Below are 20054 nucleotides of genomic sequence, written 5' to 3'. Positions count from 1 at the left end.
GTTAGGCAGCATGGTGTTTGTTTTGACCTGAGGCCTCTCTATATAACTGTGTTTGCCCAAGGAATATCACTAGCTGTGTTGGAGGTGTGCAAGATTATCCTAACTTCTATAGTGTAATTTAATTATGAACCAAATCTTGCTAATAGCAATTTGTAATTTCTGCACCTGACATTCCAGATAAAAGCTGAATATGCATTTTTAATTTTTTTTTGTGTATCTAGTTCAGGAATGTTTTTCTTGATCTCCTCTTTGTACAGAAGTCATAGATAAATCCTTCCTGATTCACACACACTACCTTTGTCTTGCAAACAGACAAGAGCATGACTTTACAAGTGCCTACAAGCCACTGCTTGTCTCTCCATTAAAGCTTGGGTTTGGTTGGAAGAAATGCCCACACCCTCAGGAAAGGAGTCTCATTTCTTGTTCTCTTTTCCTTTTATGCATACTATATATCAGCAAGGCTACTCTCTACAATCTTAGAACCTATTATGAAGGGATTACAGAGGTCCAGGGGGATGGGGAAGTGGAGTTGGATGGAACTGTGGACCTGCAGGCTGACCACAGACAGCTCAGAATGAAATTCTGAAACTGTAGTGTGGTTTGGAGCTGGTCAGAAGAGTGCAACTAAATATTTCATGGATACTTTATCTACTCAAATTATGGCTTTATTGGGAAGGCTTTTGTGGTCTGGGAAGTTTTGTTAATCTTGTGGGTTTAGCTTTTTTCAAAGAGGAAATGGATGTTTCAGCATTAACTCTGTTCTGTGAAAAAAATGCGGTGCCTCACTCGCATGTGAAGTTGTCATAAAATAGAATTGTGGTCTCTCAAATGGAATCTTCTCAGTTGGAGGACAGCAATAATTTAACTGATGTTTTACTTTGCTAATCTCATGACAATTCGTGTTGAATTAGCTGAAACTTTTCAGAACAAATGAACAACCAAACAGACAGACATTATCTCATTATCTGAAGTTTCCAGGTTAGACTAAATTGTCTTGTCAAAATAGCTTTTCCTGCATAGGGGAACACAGTTCCATTTCGTATTTGTGCTCTTAACTACTTTTCCTAAATTTAACGTGGTGGAGGTGTTGATTACTTTCTTTCATTTACGTTTTTTCCTTAGCAGTGGTATGTTTAGTTGGTTTTAGATGTGAACACAGCAAACCCTGCATATACCATGTGAAGTGCCAGATTTGTCAGTGTTTCTGTAGGGACTGTTGTTACATTATAGAAGGACTTCTTAATATTGTTTCCCATTCTACAGAAAAGCTCTTTTCCCTAATCTTTGTAAATTTGCTCAAATATGGACCCATTAAACATTACATTTTCATTTTCTGTTTGACTACTGACCAAACCAGAAGACTGGATGAAAAATGCCATACATAGAGATCAAGGTAGGACCTATACCCCCACAAACATTGTGGCCAACAAATTGTAAGGATGTATTTCTTCTCTTCTAGAAAAGCAGAGCAGAATATGTTACTGACTGTAGGCACGAGGATTTGATTTAAACTGCTGTAGGCTGGGGAAGTTTGACTTGAAACAGTAAAAGAGATGTGGCTGGAGTGCTCATTACTCCTTCAAGGTCTTCAATGCCTTCATGCCTGTGGGTGGAAGGAACAGGGCATGAGGCCCTTTGCTGTGCTGTGCCTGTGATCTGCAGCAGCCTGGCCTTTGTACTGGAGATCTGTAACTTGGAAACGACAAGAGTGCCTGCTCTCCCTCTGTGGGGAACTGCAGGGTGTGGAGGAAATGTCACTGATTTAACGTTTGCTCCAGCATTGCTGGGGGTTTCTCCACTTGCTGGACAAGTGCTCTAGGACCCTGCTGTTACGCTCCAACCCCCCAGGTGGGTTGTGCTGCTATTTTTCTCTCTTTCTCCTCCCCAGTACATAGAAGTTTGGGTTTTTTTTTTTTGGTCTGGGTAAGGCTGTACTGGGAGAGAAGCTTGGCAGGGGAGGGTGTGCACTGTGTGACAAATGAGGACACCACTGGCTGTGCTTTACTGTAACAAGCAGCTTGAGCACAGAGGAGGGAAGCTGGTCAAGCTGAACTGCTGAGGCTTTACTACAGTCAGCAGTACAAGAATAGAGCTTGGGCTGTCCCACAAGCTGCTTACAATGACCATGGTCTGTTGTTCCATAAGTGTATAAAATGCATGAGAAGGGAAGATCTGTCTAAAACAGGACTGATACAACCCTTTCCTGGCTGGGGAAAATGGCTTTGAAAGCCGTGTGGGCACAGAAACCTCCTCGGTGGAGACTTGTCTTTATTATTTAGTCTGTGAGAATGGAGCATATCAGAAGCTCCCACCATAGTCAGACTCACAGAATTTAAATAGATTACAGATTAAGGAAGTTTGTCTGCAGTTTGTGAAGGGGAGCAATACCTGCTGTGCTCACAGCAGCTGCCAATTGCTTTGCTTACAGACATAACTACACTGCAAGGAACTGGATTAGAATTACTATGCTGGTGTACCCATTAGAGCAACACAGATCTCTTCTTCCAGATGGTCTTTGTGGTCTTCCTCTGATGTTTGAAACATTTACCACAACAGCTAACCCAAAGACTTGCAACTCTAAGATTTTCAGGCATCTCAAGGTAGCAATAGAGGAAGGAGCCAGCAGCGTTTTCTTCCACGTGGTGTCAGCATTGTTCTCTCTCACGCCAGAGCTGTTCTTTCCTTTGAACATAACCCTTTAATGTGTTCTGAGAAGCTATCTTAAAATGAGGTATTACATTTCTATTTTTGTAGTGTATCAGGGCATCAGCCTGTTCTTTCCTCAGATATTTAATTGATATCAGAAAGGCATGAAGAAAGGGTAAGAATTCACCTCCAAATCATTATGAAGTGCAAGACTTTTTAATTTTATGCTTGTGTCACCTTCCTTACCTGAGCAGGACTGCCAGTAAAATCTTTTACCACTTTTGTGTTCCTTTTCATTGGTGAACATGGGCAATTTGATTTGTTTGCTGATCAGGACGTTTTGAAAAAAACATCAGAAGATAAGCCTTCAATAGGAAAACCAGCCCTTGGGAAATAAAAAGTATTTGTACTGGAAAGCTTATGATATATAAGCATCAAATATTTCGGCATTTTAACTTCCTTGGCTATAACAGTAGGGGAGAGGAAAGACATTATTTTAAACCCTTAGTGGCTTTTCATTTCATGCAAGGTTAGGGTCAGAAGTGAGAAATGTTTTCAGAAAAACAGGGAAGAAATGTAGACTAAAATAAAACCTTTAAAAAAATCACTTTAAAGTTGAGAAAATAAGGAAATCCAGCTTTTCTATTAACAGTAGTTAATTGTAGTTCATTTAATTGTAGTTAGCTACAGAGCTGTGCAACAGTGATTTTAATAGGCGTATTCTGAATGCAGTTTCCCCTCAAGCTGCCTCTCCCACACCCGCCAGTTCCTAGACTGCTTTGTTCCTCTTTAATTAGTTTATTTCACCTACTCTAGCAAATACGCAAACATCCTGAAGCACTTAAACAACACCAATTGAGAGAAGAATAGGGCTAGCACTTATCGCCTCGCATGCAGAAAGGCTCCGCTGAATCTTGAAAGGACATTAGCGTGTTAGAGCCTAATGCAGTTTCCTCCTCTCCCAGCTTATTTGGTTTTCTGCCATAGAGTGGAGCCTACAGTGTTTAATTTATTTGCTTCAAGTAAAAATGGAAATGCATGCTCATGAGTCAGCATTTTTGCTAGATAGTTTCCAGGACTATCAAATGTTGGGTACCTTTTTATTCCGTTATGAGAAGGAAGGGATGAAATATGCCTGTAATAAAAATACAAGTGCAATTGAGCAAAAAAATATGAGAAACAAAAGGAAATGGGTGGTGAATTTGTGTGCTACACCTGTTCCCTGGGGTCTGTAGTTAGAAAAGCTAAGTCCAAGCTATCTGGATTTACTGATACACCTTCTTAAAAAAAAATTGTGGAAAAAAACTGGGGATGAATAAGTGGAAAAAGCATTCCAAGACCATTTTTGATTTAAGGAAACATTACTGCAGTTGGTTTTGCATGTATGGGTTGGCTTCTGTGGCCGATAATTTAGATGGATGCTTGAAGCTGAGGTTCTGCCAGCAACTTTAATCCTGACCTTTGAATTTTCACTGACCATCTGCTTTAATTAGATGTTGCCCTACTCCCAGGGGACTGCAGATGTGCTCACAAGGCTTCTGGCTGGTGAAGGAATCATAGTGTGGGCCTTAGGCGGTTCTGCCAAGTGCTGGGGTAGGCAGCTGTGCCTGGAGATGGTTGTGCAAAAGAATGCTGCTCAGGACTGAGTTTTCCTGGAAGCTGCTAGGAAAAGGAAATACTTGAGGGGTGGCTGCTGTTTGATCCACTGTTGCTTCCAGTATGCAACTGGAATTTTGCCTGGGAGTTGCTGGTGTCACTGGCTGCATGTGAGAGCAGCCACAAGAGCTCAGCTTTCAGGTAGTTCTTCTGCATGGAAAGCTGGGCAGAGCAGGGAGCCAAATCTCCTACAGCTTAAAATCGACCTCTGCTCTTTCTTGCCCAATGGGGTGGCTAAGAGAGGCTGAGGTTTGCCAAAATGAGGGGTGCTGGGACCTATGCCTGGCAGAAGCAGGAGAGTGGTTAGGGAAAGCTGATCCCTGCGCAAACGCTGCAGGCAGGGCTGTGGGAAAGCTGCACAAGCAGAGGTCTAAGTAGAGGAGGACAGAAGATGTCAGAGGGAGTTCTTCACAGACTCTAAGTTCTGTAGCTTTAGGATTCTTGTATGTATTCTTTTAACCTTCACCAAAGACATTAGGCTGAATGGGACTACATTGAAAGGAAAAAAACCAACACTTTAAAGAGAGGAAAAAGAAACCAAATAGGAACATTCTGGTCTATCAGTGATATATACAATGGCTTTAGTATTTTCATAGAGCTGTAGTGGAGATCAAGTGAAGAAATTGTGATTTAGAACCCTTTAGTGATATGTTTTAGTTTCCCGATTTCTAATTTTATTTCCAGACTCTCTGTGAATTCCATGGAGAGCTTTGACCTTCATAACCTTTTCCTTGGTTAATACAAGAGGGCCACGCAGCAATAATAGAGTGAGCTGGATTTGGATACAGGGAGCACACTGTAACTCAAAACCATACAGTGGCTATAAAAATATGTTTGTCTTTTGCATATTTTCACTAGGAAAGTATAGCAAGCAATCTACAACTTCATTTCGAGAAATGATGGATGAACAAAATTATTTCCTTGGTTAAATAGCTGATCTGCTGCTTTACTTTTCTTCCAACTCTTGCTTTCATGTCAATAATGTTTAGTCTAATTCCTGGCTATTTTGCTGATCATTTATATTCCATGATGCTTTCCAAGCTTAACCAAAATGCTGGTTGGGGTACAGGTTGGGAGAAGAGAAAGATAAACTGTGTTTAAAATTACTGTTAAATGGGCTGCAGAACAGCAAAGAGTTTTATCTGTTTAATTATCCTTTGCAACCACCAAGCATGGTTAATGTTAGAAGCTTAAAGAATTGGTGAAAACTGCTGTTTACAGACCTGCAAGTTGTTGTATTCTAGATAATTAGTGAGCTGAGCCTTTCTCTCCTCAATAATTTGTGTCTTTTACCAAAATCTCCTGAATCTGTCTGGAGCAGGAGTTAAATATTAGCAGCAGCAAACACTGTTGACTTCTTTCCCAGTGTTTTTTACTTCCTCTATTCACACGGCAACAGTCATTGTACTTTCTGACCAGAGAGAGCATAGGGAGATGAAATTTAAAGCCAGGTCCATGAAAATGTCATTCCTTATAAAGTCTTTTTATTTCCAATGTCTACAGCAAATCCAGATCCATGTAATTGTCATTCTTTATGAAGCCAGTTTTCTTCATTATAGCAAAACAGGGAGGAGATTAATTTGCTTGTATGCTTAAAATTCACAGATGTGCTGTTCCTGAAAAGTGTGTTTAGGGATTTGCTAAACCATGATTTAAAAAAATATAAAAAACCCAAAACAACCAACCAAAGCCCCAACAAAATCCCCCACACAAAGAACTTGGCAAATCTTTGCTCTAATTTCTGTTTTTCAACCCTTTACTGAGAATTTTTACTGAGACATGCATTTCTAAGTTATTCTTATGCTTTCCTTCATTGAAACCTACTTTACTTCTTCAAAGTAGAGAAGTTCATATTGAGTCAAAATCAAAGAAAAAACCAAAAATACCTTTATGTGCAGAAAAGGAGAGCAGCATTTTTATATTCTTATCAAGCTGTCTCTCCTGAGGATCTTGACACTGCCACAGCCACTCCAGAAAGAGAAAAGAAACTCTTCAAAGTGGGATATAGTAACTTCAATTACAGGACAGGTCAGCTCCTAAGAATACTGAGGGGAATGATGGATCTCTTCAACTTCTTCCCACTTAATGGATTCTACAATATGTAATCTTTCCTTCTTTGAAATTTTTGTGTAGTTTTGGATTTCTTTTCTTCAGCTGAAATGAATTTCAGAGTTAAAGGGTTGCTGCTGTCCTAGCATAGTTTTTAATTGTGGCTTTTTAATTAGTTGAAAGGGAGAAAAAGAAGAAAAGTAATGGAAAACAGAAGAAAAAATTATTTGACAACAACCTACACTTTAATGAAGAATTTGAGAGTAGTGTCCTCATCTAACCCTGTTGCAGCTTTTCTACTCTGAACAAAATGTTAAATCTGGAAACAAGGTCTTTAGGTATTCCCTTTTCCTTTTTCCCTTTTGCCTCCTCTACCAATCCTTTTTCTTGAAAGTCAGTGTGTTATATGCCTCTTAGAAACCACTGATATTACACAGTAGAACCAATTCTTGTCAGTGGAGACAATCTTTATTTTTATTTAAACATTTTATTTTCCATTCCTTGTTACATTACAACCAATGGGAGAAAATTGTCACCTCTCCAACACACTTCATACTTTATAAACTATTGGTTTGTGGTCTAAAATGATGCTAGGAGAAGTCATCTATCTATAAATTAATTTTTACACTGATGGGGTGATGTATATTGTTCCTTGTAGTGAGGGATGGCAAAATTTCTTCTGCAGGTCTTATTGCAAAGCATAGGGTTTTGTTTTGGTTTTGGGTTTTTTCTCATGTTTTCCTTTCTTTTTTTCCCCTAGGAAGGGAAACCTGTTCCCTTTCAGTTTGAAGCCCTTCCCCCTTCTGTCCTATCACTACATGCTCTTGTAAAAAGTTTCTCTCCATCTCTCTTGTGGGCTCCCCTTAAATGCTGAAAGGCCATAATTAGGTCACCCCTTTTCTAGAACAGAAATTTCTGTCAGCCTGAGGTTATCTCAATTGATAAAGATTTAATGATATATTGTTATTTTTAATGTTATGGACAATTTGCAAAAACTCCCACATGCCTAAATGTTTAAATGTTTCTCCTTTTAACAGAAACAGCTAGTTTCAACTCGAAAACTTTCACTCAAAAGGCTAATAAAAAACAGGCAATCACTCACTGCCTTATCAACTCTTGAAACTGATATGACTGTGAACTCAGCATTTCTCTACACTGACCTGTGTAATACATACTAAACTCCTAAAAAAGGCTTTATAATCACCCTGACTAAATTTTTCTATAATAATTTATCAATTTTTTCCTTGTCCTCTTTGATGTATATTGAAACCTCCGTTTAGATATATGTTACCTGCTTCCCTACCCCAACTCAGACCTGCCAAGCAAAGCCCTGCAGTGTCACTTCCCTCTGGTGCTCAAAAAGCATCTTCAGAGGGCTTGCTTTGCCCAATAAAATCAATTGATTGTATCATCCCAGCACCTCCAGCTCTTCACAGTATCCTAATGAGAAACTTTCAAGCATCTGCTGCACAATAGCTTTAAAATAAAACTGTGCAGGGTGGAAGCATTTGTCCTGTTCACTTGCTGCTCAGGCCAGCCTCAAAGTCAGCTTTCTACCTCCCTCAAATCTCAACTGACACATGGCCTCAGAGCACACAACTGCTTTGACACGCTGCCTGCCAGATACACAAACATTTTGAAGACACAGAAGTTCTAACCCTTCTCTTTCAGTCAGTCTCTTTTCAATACTTCTTCCTAATGTCTCACCTATAAGCTTCAGAACTGATTTGTCTTATTGTGCTCATTAGCACTGACCTTTTCGGGCAAGGAACAGAAAAAGGATGTATTTCACTACTAGTATGGGGTTTGTGAGCCAGAAAAATGGACAACTGCAACAGTGTCAGGACTGATTTGGTTTTGAACACCAGAAGCTGAACTCTAATTTGGGAAGCATGTCGCTAAATGAAACTTTACCCCTGCTAGAAATAATTTAGTGCAGCCTAGTTTGGGAAAGAGACATAGAAATGCTTTGGAGACAAATTTCATTACTTAAATTTAAAAAACCTCCAGACAGCAAAACATACATGCCAAGTATTTGGGCATGGACACATCATACAAAGAGAGTCTGGAATAGGAGTATGTTCCTACCCCATAGATTTTTCAAGGTATTGCACTGTCAACTTGTTCACCTTTTGAGAAGCTCTTAAATCACTTCTGGTAAAAAATTCTGGAGAAAATTCTCTCTGTTCTCCTTCATAAGCTGTGATTAATTACCAGAAGGCTGTGGGAGCCTGACAATGCTCTCCATGCAGGTAGGCACTGCTACCAAAGTTGCCTACTTAAAGAAAAGCAGTGTTAACCTGCTGAGCATTTGAAAAAACACTTTCATCACCAGACCTCATCTGCACAGCTGTGTTTTCATCTCCATCCCCACCTGCTATTTCCTTACATTATTTCCAGGGTCAAGCATCCCACCCCATGGAGCTCAGGCATGGTGGGGCTGCTGTGAGTGCAGTGCCAGAGCAGCAGCTCATGGAGAGAGTTGTCTCAGTAGACTGACCATCAACCAGTACTTCCCAGCACACCTGGGATCTGCTTGGTGGTGGAAAACAGGAGCAAAAAACATGCATGGCTAAAGCCAGCTCCCAGGAAACTTATAAATTCAAATTTTGCAGTTGCTCTTGTAACTTCTTTACACAGCAGTAAGGGCTGAAAGAGGCCATATCTTTTCCTGCAAAAAGAAAAGACTACAGCCTTCTGCACAACCCCTCTTGGAACATGTGCCATTGTTCAGCAGATAAGAGAAAATTAAAACTGCATTCACAGCTATTTGTAACTATTTAACTTAAATAACAGAGAGGGCAGAAGAGAGTCTGTCCCAAATGGTGGCATGCAGGGAAAACCATTCTGCTACATTAAAGATGTGCTTTTAATTAACTTCTCTCTCAATGATTATAATTAAAGATTTTACCACAAGTCTTCTTAGCATAATTACCTTCTATTTCCTTGCACAGTGCACATTCCCAGGAAAAGGGAATCGAGATTATTTCTTGATTTAAATACTTCCTCAATTATTTTTAAAGTTACTGCCTTTTAATTGTTTTATTACTGTGATTTTCTTTGTGCTTTTTTTGGTCCTTCTCTGATTTTGGTCCTTTCTGAGGGCTTTTCCAAGACCTCAGAAATATCTTTCAAGTGGTCAGGTGCAATTGTGAGCAGTTAACAAATTATGGGTTGCATTTTATTACGTTTGGATCCAGGAAAACAAGTACATGAAGAGAGTTATAAACTTACTCTTGGACTTGGGAATAAATGGCTCATTTTCATCACTGGTGCTGCACATATGGTATGAATTTTTTTCAGTTTTGTTGTGCAGATTGGTGTCTCCTTAACTGTAGCATTTGTATGCAGGTCTCAACAAATGGCCTTGTTGTACATCAGCTGTTGCAATGTGTACCAAATAGAAAAGTCTGAGCAGCTATCCTGATTTATTTGAAGACTAATTGTGCAGATCAGTGCATTCAGCAGTGATTCTTTGGTTTCCTATTGATATTTCCATTGATAATATAAAGACATATTGGGAAGTGCCAATTGGAAAACTAGCCAAGGGAAACTGGCTCCTGCTTCCCCTGCCCTGCACAAATACACTGGGTCACATTTTCCCCATCAGTCTGAGATTCCCACTGCAGCATGTTATCACAACAGAAAGATGGAGGTGGCTGAAGACAGGATTTCGTGAAGGAAGGAATTCATATTTTGAGAATAATGCACAGAGGAGAAGGATTTAAGGCAGAGCCCTGCTCTTGCTTGTATCAGTTCCTGCCAGCTCTGCAGTAGCTTTTAGCATGCAAGATTTGGTTTTGAAATTCCTCCTAACTGTATCTTCCAGCCCAGGAAAAACAAACAGCAATAGCCCAAGAATGAACAGGATCATTCATCTTTTCCTTATTCTTATCTCTGATGATGTTATCTTTACACTGAAATATTACCCAGGCAGAGGCAGTCTTTGGAAACCAAAGATGCCTTTGGAGTAGCACCCCTTGAGACAAAGCGCCACCATCAAATGTCATTTTTGCTGGTTCCAGCTGAAGAGGCAGAGTCTCTAGCGTTGATATCACATTCACGGAGCTATCAGTGTTCAGCCCAACTAAGAAATCATTGGCAAAGAGAGTTCCCTGCATTTCTGCAGCTATGTGCTTCAGGAAAGCACCAGACAGACAGATAGGTGAGGCTGTGGTCTCACCTGCACATGACACAACGTTGCAGATACTGACTTTCCAGCCACAAGTTCCTATTTAAGATTTAAATTCAACATACATGTGTAAAAATTAAAGGCATTTAGAAGTTACAACATTGTAAATTAGTGCCATCTAATGCCTTTATTATAGTCTCCATCACCCTCCAAAAAGGTGTTCTATATACAACCACAGATGGCAATTCAGCTACCTCTGTAGCTATTGTAATAAAATTTTGATAGCAACTGATGCTAGTGATCCAAATATTGCTAAGTCACCATATGCCTTTTGGTTTTGTCTTTCTATGTTAAGGAAATCAACAGACAGAGAATTGAGAAAAAAGGCTATTTCCATCCTGTTAACATTTGGAAGTAAATAAAGGAGAATTTTCCATAAGTCATCATTTGGGACTCCAACTCCCCTTTCATGAAAAACCCCTCCTCAAAATTGAGTATCTGGCTGTAACTAGATAAAAATTCAGCCTTCTTTGAAATAAACTTTGGGATTTTTGTGTGTGAGCTTTCAAAGAAAGGCAGAAAAATTCTGTTTATTTAGACTCCTGTTCAGAACAAGACCTTGTTACTGTTGGCTCTAACCAAGAAAGCCTTGAGCTTAGGCAGCTTTTGCCAAGAAACACTGAGATTCTTCCTTGTAGAGTAATTCCCAAGTTTTTGGCTGTCTTGTTCCCACAGTGCTTCATTAGCAGCAGAACCAAATAAAATTGGTTCTGTTTATGTAAGAACAGATATTAATAGAGCCCATGCATGTTTCCACTGCATGCTATGCCAGGACACACAAAATGACCCATTTAGTTAACGCATAGGTAAAACCTTCTGCTAACTGGCCACTGAGGTGAGCAGGGTTAAAACAGAAAGCAGAATTTTCTCTGGGGATTGATTCTGGAGGCACAAATGAGAAGTAAAGAGACATAAATCACATTGGAAGTAAGTAGTAAGCCTAGATCTAAAGAATTTTGAATGTTTAGCGATCCAGAGCTTACATTCTGCCCATATTTTCCATCAGTGTTACTGCCCATCTTGCTCAGTATGTGCTAGAGGAAAGCTGCTGCAATCCCCAACCAGAACTGCATGAGCTGATGTGGCCCCAGGGATACCCTGAACATCCAGCCACCTATACCCAAGAGATATCATGTGCCTATGGAAAAGCCTACCAACACAGAATCAACTATGGGAACATCCTAAAATTACTGAGAACTACAGAAAGCAGAAGAAATTAGAGCTTGTGTGAAAAAGCTTTCGCAGTACACTCCATGGTGAAGTAAAACAAGCTGCTATTAGCACATCTCAGGCTTCTAAAGAGTCTTTTCTCTCTTTTGGAATTGCTAGGAGCTGCATGTAATCGGGGTCAAGCCTTGCCCATGCTCCCACGTTGGGCTGTCCCATTGATGGGCAGGCTCATTGTTGGGAATGCCTGCAGAGACACTGCAAGCAATGCTTTCTGCAAAGGAGCTGCTGTCACTGCCTGGAAAGCAGCTCGTGGAGACAGACAACTTGGAGACATGGCAACTCTTTGGCTTCTCAAGAACGACAAGCAGCCAACAAACAACTCTTATTTTATATTCAAATCCAAATGAATCCCTTCCCAAAGCAAGTGTTTTTAGAATGTTTGAGGAAGATCTCCAGCACACACAGATTTTGAGAATATATGTTGACATTCTGTAGGGCAATCCAGGAAATGTAACTTGAGCAAAGCTGGCAGGGAAACCCAGCTTTCTTCGACATGCAAGCTCACAGAGCAGTTGAAAAGGAAAGCTGACATGGGCTGGAAGAGATTTAAGTTCTGAGACAGAATGTGCACTGTGTTGTGGAAGTGTAAAATAGGTAGCTAATGAAAAAAGGAATCTGGGAAAAAAACCAAAGAGAATGCGGGGGAAAAGTGCTGAAAAACTGTCTTCGCTCTTTCAGATTAATCCTGACAATATTGTCATAATTTCATCTTTTACCAATTTCTTTATCTTGTTGAAAAAGCTAAAATTACCACACAAATTCACTGAGAAATACTGGTAGTAAGGCTGAGACCAGACAAGCTACCTTATTACTTGACTTAATTACAAAGATTTTTATAGGAGATATTTAAAACATTTAAAAGTTGTAAGAGATATATTTAAGCTGTCTTCAAAAGGCCAGTGTCTAAAAGCAATATTTAACATGCATGAACATTTTCAAGTGGTACATTGGTGAAATCCTCACTTTGCCCTGTTTCTCAGCATCACTGCCTTTGTTCTTTCAGCAGTTGTGGGGTGTTTTCCATTGGTGATAAAAGCACATTTCTGAGCCTGCATTAATGCGAGTCCAGAAACACCCCGGGTCCAAAAGCAACAGTGTGCAGAGACTGTCTGCCCTATTCCCCATATCTTACCCACTAGACACAAGCAAAGCCCAAGACAAGAACAGTGGGGATTGCTTTTTTAATTGTGAATTTTAATTATTCAATCCATTGAGCACAAGGTGAGACTAACCACTGGTTCCCTGTGTTCATCCTCGCTGAAAGCAGGATTGCATCTCTAAGAACAGTGTATATGCACTGACGGCATTATTGTGCTGAGAGCCAAGTGGGAAACCAAATCTCTGAGATTTTGTTCTACTCATTGAATGAGACACATTATCAATTCAGTTTTGATAAGAAATTTCATCAAGGACATAATAAATAACTCCCAGGAAAGTCTTATCAAACCTTGCATAGAGACATACTCATTTTCTACTTTAATGAATTTATTCTCCCCACCTAAAAGCAGTCCTGGCTGAACAACTGCCTTTGACCCATACTGAAGAAGTAAAAATCATGTGGTAAAGAGCACACTGAGTCAGCAAAAGCTTACCAGAGCTACTGAGACAGCAGGTATGCACTTCAATGCTGCCTTCACAGAGGTGAAGGAGAAGACTCAGAAAAGATAAGGTAGTTCAGGAATAATGTAATTCTTCAAGGGAAAAAAAGTCCTTAAAACTAATTACTCTTGCAGCTACTTTGATGGCATCAAAGGCTGGAAAACATCAAATATAGTGGCAGCAGAGAGAATCCATCCCTGTGGTATCACTACATGTTGGAGAAGAATTTAACCAGCTGGTGAAGAAAAACTTGAAAAGGGATATGGAAACATAGCATTAAAAAATGCATACATCATATTGAACCATTAATTCAACTCATTCTGCAGCATGCCTGTGTCTGCCAGTGCTGCAGTTAATAGAGAGTGCCTGAAACTCAGAATGCAATTAAATCTTGGGAGAAGCGCAGTTGGAGGCTGTGGCAGTTTCTATGGCAACCTGAAAGGCTCGAGACTAGTAACAGGAGATTAACTTAAAGGCAAGATAAGTACGTAACTATAGCTCTCATTTACCATTTTCTCTGTTTCCAAATGGGCCATGTGTTTTCAATTTCAACAATACTGATATGCAGTCAGATATCCTACTTGCTATTAAGGCAGGCAAAAATAGCCTTTAAAAACACCCTGTTATAAAAAATTCTGACAATTTCAGAATGGGGGAATTGTCTGAACTCCACTAATTAATTCAATCAAAATGGAAAGCACTGAACTTGAATGCTGCCAGGAGATTAGAACGAGGCTTCAAGATAGAGAACATGACAGCCATAATAAGAGTTTGCTGATGTCAACACACTGTACGCTTATGAACAAATCCTCTTGACGTGTTTTTCTGGATTACGCCTCAGATCAGGTTTTAAGTCTTCAAAAGCGTGAGGGCAAGATTAAGAAGAATTTTTTAAGCACTGCAGACCTTTTTTCTTTCCTTTTCTTTTTTAAATATTCTCTTCAGTAAGACAGAACCTATCAAAGAAACCTCATCCAATATTTTCCCTGGCACTTTGGAGCTTTTATTCAAAGGTTCATCTGAGACGGCAGTCACCCTTTTGAACTCCCGTCCACCTTACTTACAAATTTTTAAAAAAAGTGCATTAAAGAGAGGCCACATCCCCAGTGCAGTTAGTTGCTCTGAACTGGTTTTACTTCACCATTTAAAAACAACTGGTACATGCTGGGGAACATATATGAATCCAGGAGACAAACATGGGGAGAACACTCCCAGAGGCACTACAAGGAGTTAAATTAGCTAAATTAGCAGTTAATTTATCAGCTACATTAGCTAAATTACTACTCCAATGTGATTAACCCTCTCCAGAGTAAGACAGAGCCTGCATTATCACCCCTGTAGAGCCCTAGGCTGCCCTGCACAGCTTCTTTGAGCATCTGATTCAGGAAGGAAAACCAGCACCACCCCTACTACACTCTTATCTGGTGAATTCGCCAAATGCATGGTAAATTCACAAGGTAGTCCAAGGATTACTGTGGAATAATGCAACTCCCTTGGGCTGACCCAACCATGCCTTCAAACACTCATGCATGTCTACTTACATGGTGAGCATTTTTGGTTGGAATTTGTTGACTTGCTATATAAGGAAAAATTTGAGTTGCTTGTCTATTTGAGGAAAGAATGCAGACATGGTATGAAAATGTCAAAAAGTCACTGTTATGTAATTCAAATGTGCGTTCCACAGCACTGAAGGTATTCCAACCTGCCCATGATAATATCTAAGCACCACCTAGAGTGGTGAGACTGGCATAGCATTATTGAAGGCTGGACTCTAGGATCTTGGAGGTCTTTTCCAAATTTAATGATTCTGTAATGCTATTCACAATGGAACCTGTGCTCTGGTAGGAATTTAAATGTGCAGAGCAGAAGAAAACAGTAAGCTGTTCATTTTTTTTTTTGGTCAAGAGAAGGCTTTCTGGACTAATCTGTTCTGGCCATGGAATGAGAGAGAAAGCACAGTCAAAACCTGACATTTCTGTCTCTACTAATTTTAAAAGGTTCAATAGTAAAATTTGGGATTAGAGTTAAAGACAACTAATTGTGATAGTGAATAATAAAATATCTTCCATTTCAAGATATGTTCATCCTAATCTGTTTCTATCATAGGGTTTTTCTTTGGTAAAATTATATTTTTTAATATTAAATATTTTCCATAAGGGGAAAATCATGGATATCTCTGCTCAAAATCTCCTAGGTTCTGTTTACAAGGTGAATTCTCAACAGCAAACAGCTCCCTAATTTTTCATCCTGGTTAAAATGCAGATAAAACATTGCAATTGAGTAGTAAAGGTAGAGGTTGCATTTTTAAGATATACCTCTCTTCCTTTCATGCTGAAACAATTCAGCTCAAAAACGTCTTGCTGGCTCACCAGCAAGATATTTATTACCATGGCAAATTTATTTAGTACCTTCTTGATGATACATGACCTCAGATTATTAAATGACTATCAAACATAGTAATGAAATGGCTTTCAAAGAGCATAATAAAACTAAATATCTCTAACAGTGCTACTGGGTACTGCAATATAATCTCAATTAAAAAAAGGGAAACTGAAGTTTATAGCAATTCTTGTATGTTAAACACTCAGAGAAGAGGCATTCATAAAATTAATGCACATATTGTTGAGCTCTCTTAATATTTGGAGTGCAAATCCCAGCTCCTGGTGCTTGGAAGCGCCAAGATAGATGCAGAGCAGCTGAACCAAGCAATGTCAGATATTGACTCAGATTTGCTGTACCTATAAGAAGTCCATTGTTTTCTGTCTGTGATCTCTCAAAAGTGGCGTTTTAATAAATTATCACATGGGTGTGCTCACAGGTGTTCATTTTGCTGTGAATTTTGAGATACTATATCCAGAAATGTGTGCAACATTTTTTTCATTCTTGTTATTATATCTTCTCTCCCAACAGTGCTTTTCTTTTCATTTTCTTCTCATAGGAAGGCAGAAAAATATTCTTCATAGCAAAGTTTAGCAAAACAAATTTAAGGTGCTGTGTCCAAAACACCATGGGGTAGGGAACATTTTGGGTTATAAGTGTGTGCATTTTTTAAAACTACTTGCTTATCTTTAAATACTCCTGCCACTGAAGAGAATGACTCTGGGGCTACAAGCTGGGCTTTTTATTAGTAGATGCTGAGGAAAAGTGCCCTCAATGCAACATTCAAAGGAGTAATATGTTCTCTGCTTGGTTTCTGCCACATCATCAGAACAGGGAGATGCTTCTTGGGGAAAAGTGCATGGATGAAGAAAACTGTTACATGGGGCAAATGGGGGAAAACTTGCAGAAATGCTGAAGAGACATTTTAATTTACAGTAGACTTTCCTGAACCTCTCCAACCTTAGAACTCCTGACACCTTTTATTTCTTTCTTCTTAATTGGGTGGAGGTAGGTAAAGGCATTAGGATGTAAACTTTGGATCAAAAATGACCCCTTACTTATTTAGTGACTTAAGAGAGCTTGAAAATTTCACTTGTATTAGAAAATATGTGGTTATAAAAAGTGCAAAAGTTTTATTATGTACTGCCTCACTCTACTGATTCAAATTAACCTTTTGCATTGTGGTTTTTTACTTAAAAAAATGCTGTCAAACAAATGACTTTTCTTTGGCATATTTTACCTTCAATTCAAGGTGCAGTTTGCTTAAATGCAATATGCAATAGCATTGTGAACCATCCTGCAGTGGGTTAACCACTTGTGAAAAAATAAAAAAATTTAGACCCAACTAAAGGCTTACTTTAAAATGGAAAGAAAAAGAAAACAAATGTGTTTGTGTGTCTTTATCAGTTACAAAATGTTTATTTTGCAGACCCGTTCTTTTCTGTGGCTCCAGATTCCTTGGCTGCAAGGGATGTATTTTTAAATTTTGAATGAGTTGTTAATTAGAGCAATTTCTTACACTAACTAACTGCAAAGATCCCTGGAGAAATCTTTGTTCTTGTGCAGAAATCCATGTGAGATTAAAAAACAGTGATGTGTGTTTAGGGTGCAGTGACAGAAGCAATGAAGTTATGTGTGCTTTACATTCATAGCTGGGTCACTTCTACACAGAGTTTATTTTCTTTGATAGTATTGTGAAGTTCAGGAAGAAAACACTTAGTGCTTCTTGTTGAAAAGGTTCCAGTGAAGACCATGCAATAATTAAAAGATGATCTTTCTAGGAGGAATTTGAACAAAAATAATGCTGACTCTTTAACCTAGGGGAACTGCAGCCACGGCAGGGGAAGGGGGAGGCCTAGAATAAATCCCCAGATGTTAAACAAAATATTGGAGCAAGTCCAGAATAAAATAAGGCAGCTGTATGGAGTGGGATTAAATGCGCTCACTCACTGGAATTTGCAGAGGACATTCCTGGGTTTATGACTGTAGAATCACTCAAGATAGAAGAGACCTCAGGAATTCCTGAAGAGGAGTTTTCCTTGCCCCAGGGAGTCTGCAGGGCTCAGACAGGTGTATTGGCTGGTAAATCCAGCACCCTGTGACGCTTGAAAGTGAGAGCTAGTACTTTGGGCAGCAGGATTAAAAATTGCAGTTTCTTATTTACAGTCAGCAAATCTATAGTGAAACTGGAATTTATGTGCATGTATTAGGGCAGGAGAGCAAAGAAAGCAAGTGAAAGGACTCGGGGTTCCAGGTGGGCATTCTCACATACCAAGCCATTGATCTGAGAGCTCTTGAGCTCATTATCTTCCTTTTCAGCTGAGCATTATCAGTGTTAGGCTTGTAAATGAACGGAAATTGTGTAGCTCAGCACTGCACGTGAAATTCCTCTTGGCAGGCACCAAGTGCTTTGTGTGTGTGTGAGATTTGGGTCTTGCTTTATTTAACAAGGCAGTTCAGTGCTTGCCAGCCTGCTTAGCATATTGAGTTCTTGGAATTAAGCACATGCGTGTTTCCCTGAGTTGGGACTAAGGCAGAAGTTTTGCATTTTCATTATAATTATTCTAAGGTTACTTGGGATTTGAGTTGATAAAAGGTTACTTGATCACTTTTTGTGCAGGACAAGTTTCTTCTGGGTAGCTCTGATTAGGTAAGGCTGTTTCATTGTTAGGTGATAACTACATGACAGATGTAATTGCAATAACTCTTCTATGTCCATACTACAAGCTGGTGAATATTTGTAATTTTCTAATTTTCTAGTTTAGGTTACAGCACTGAGGCAGGAAAAATCACAAGGGACAAAAGGATAAACAGTGAAAAGGATATCAAAACTACAATAGTTTTTCCAGTTTCCAATTACATCATTAACTGTCTGGGGTCCAGATAACACAAGATCTGATTCAATATTGTATTGTATCTTAAATTTAAAATCACACCACTGAGGTCCTTCAAAGGGAAAACTTAGTTCAATTTTAAATGGGAAAATCTCCAGTTGGTTTGGGGAGAGACTTTTAAAATCCTTCCCAGTTGTCTACTTTGCTGTTTCTTATGGATGTCTCTTGTATTCAACTATGAGCTCTTGCCATTTTATATTTGCATCTTCCATTTGTTGTCACATTTACCAATCACAGGGTTATCACTGCCCTTATATTGTGTAAAATTGTGGGTACCCTGAGAAGAAGGGAATTTAATACATGGAAGACATGGTATTTTTGACAACCTCTGACCCTTTGGATGCCTTTGAGTGGCCGCTTGACTTTTTCTGTTACCTCTGACAACATGGGTGACCTTTGAGCTCTGGATGACCTCTGAATTTTCAGCAACATTTTGAGCTCATTATGACTTTTCAGTGACCTTTGACCTTGCAAGACCATTTGTCCTTTTGCAATGACATGTGACCCAGCATGACATCAGACCTTGAGGATGACCTTTGATTCCTGAATGATCTCTGGTGTGTTTTTTATTGGGATTCTCTCAGCATTCCTAAATCCCTCACCAGGGCTGGGCTAAGGTCTTGACTACAAGAACATTGCAAATGCTTAGAAGAGCCAGAAGTGTTGTTTATCCTCCTGAAAATAGCCAAGAAAGCACAACTGAGCAGTGACCAAACTGGTCTGGAATTGAAATCCAGCCTTGTACATTCTATTTCTTTTCTCTACACAGGCAAGCAACACAGAAGATGCAGAAAGAGGCAGACTCACATTGCTAAGGTAGGATGAAAGCATCTCTTATTTAACTGCTTCATGAAAACATTTGATATCTCACAAGAAATTTGTATAGTATACTACTCTAATGTAGTGATAGTTGGTTTGTTGGAGATTTGCTGGAGGAATAAACTAAAAAGCAAAACTTCTCCAAGTCTTAATGCTGATGCATATCAGGTGTAGACAGATAATAGGAAGCCATTGTCAATAGCTGACTCCCAAAAAAAATTCTTGTTGATTCCTGGGTGGGTTGTTTGTGTGGGATTTTTTTTCTCAGTAGTCCTCTAATGTTTTATTTTCCTTATAAATCCCTGTATCGTGGGTCATGTGTTGGTATGACCTGAGCAGCCAGGAGGAACTGTGTGGTGTCAGGAAGCATTTCAGGAGTTTGCACTGGTGTGGTGTTGCACTAGCCAGTTGAGATACAGTCAGTAAATATATCAATAACTCTGTGCACTTACTCTTGGGAAGAGGAGGTAGGGTGACACTGAGGTCAGTGTCTCAAAAGCTGCATTTTGGAGAGCGCTGTGGTGTGCAATGACATGCAGATGGCTAAATCTTCTGGAGAAAGAAAACCTGACGTCTAAACAAAACTGAAA

The 20054-nt window shown here is 39.4% G+C and overlaps 1 protein-coding gene across 10 annotated transcripts in view; it reads left to right on the top strand.

Annotated features, from left to right (window-relative positions):
• FAM13C (family with sequence similarity 13 member C) overlaps positions 1 to 20054 on the top strand; it is a 115525-nt gene that overhangs the window by 13367 nt on the left and 82104 nt on the right. For all 10 annotated transcript variants that reach the window (XM_085064204.1, XM_085064197.1, XM_085064207.1 and 7 more), the window contains exon 6: positions 19415 to 19461. In XM_085064204.1, coding sequence (XP_084920330.1) covers positions 19415 to 19461 — 47 coding nt within the window. The remainder of the gene's footprint in view (positions 1 to 19414; positions 19462 to 20054) is intronic.

This window comes from Lichenostomus cassidix, chromosome 6, assembly GCF_008360975.1.
Source record: "Lichenostomus cassidix isolate B80296 chromosome 6, HeHo_3.0, whole genome shotgun sequence".
Classification (NCBI taxonomy): Eukaryota; Metazoa; Chordata; class Aves; order Passeriformes; family Meliphagidae; genus Lichenostomus; species Lichenostomus cassidix.
This window is presented reverse-complemented; position numbering and strand designations above follow the sequence as displayed.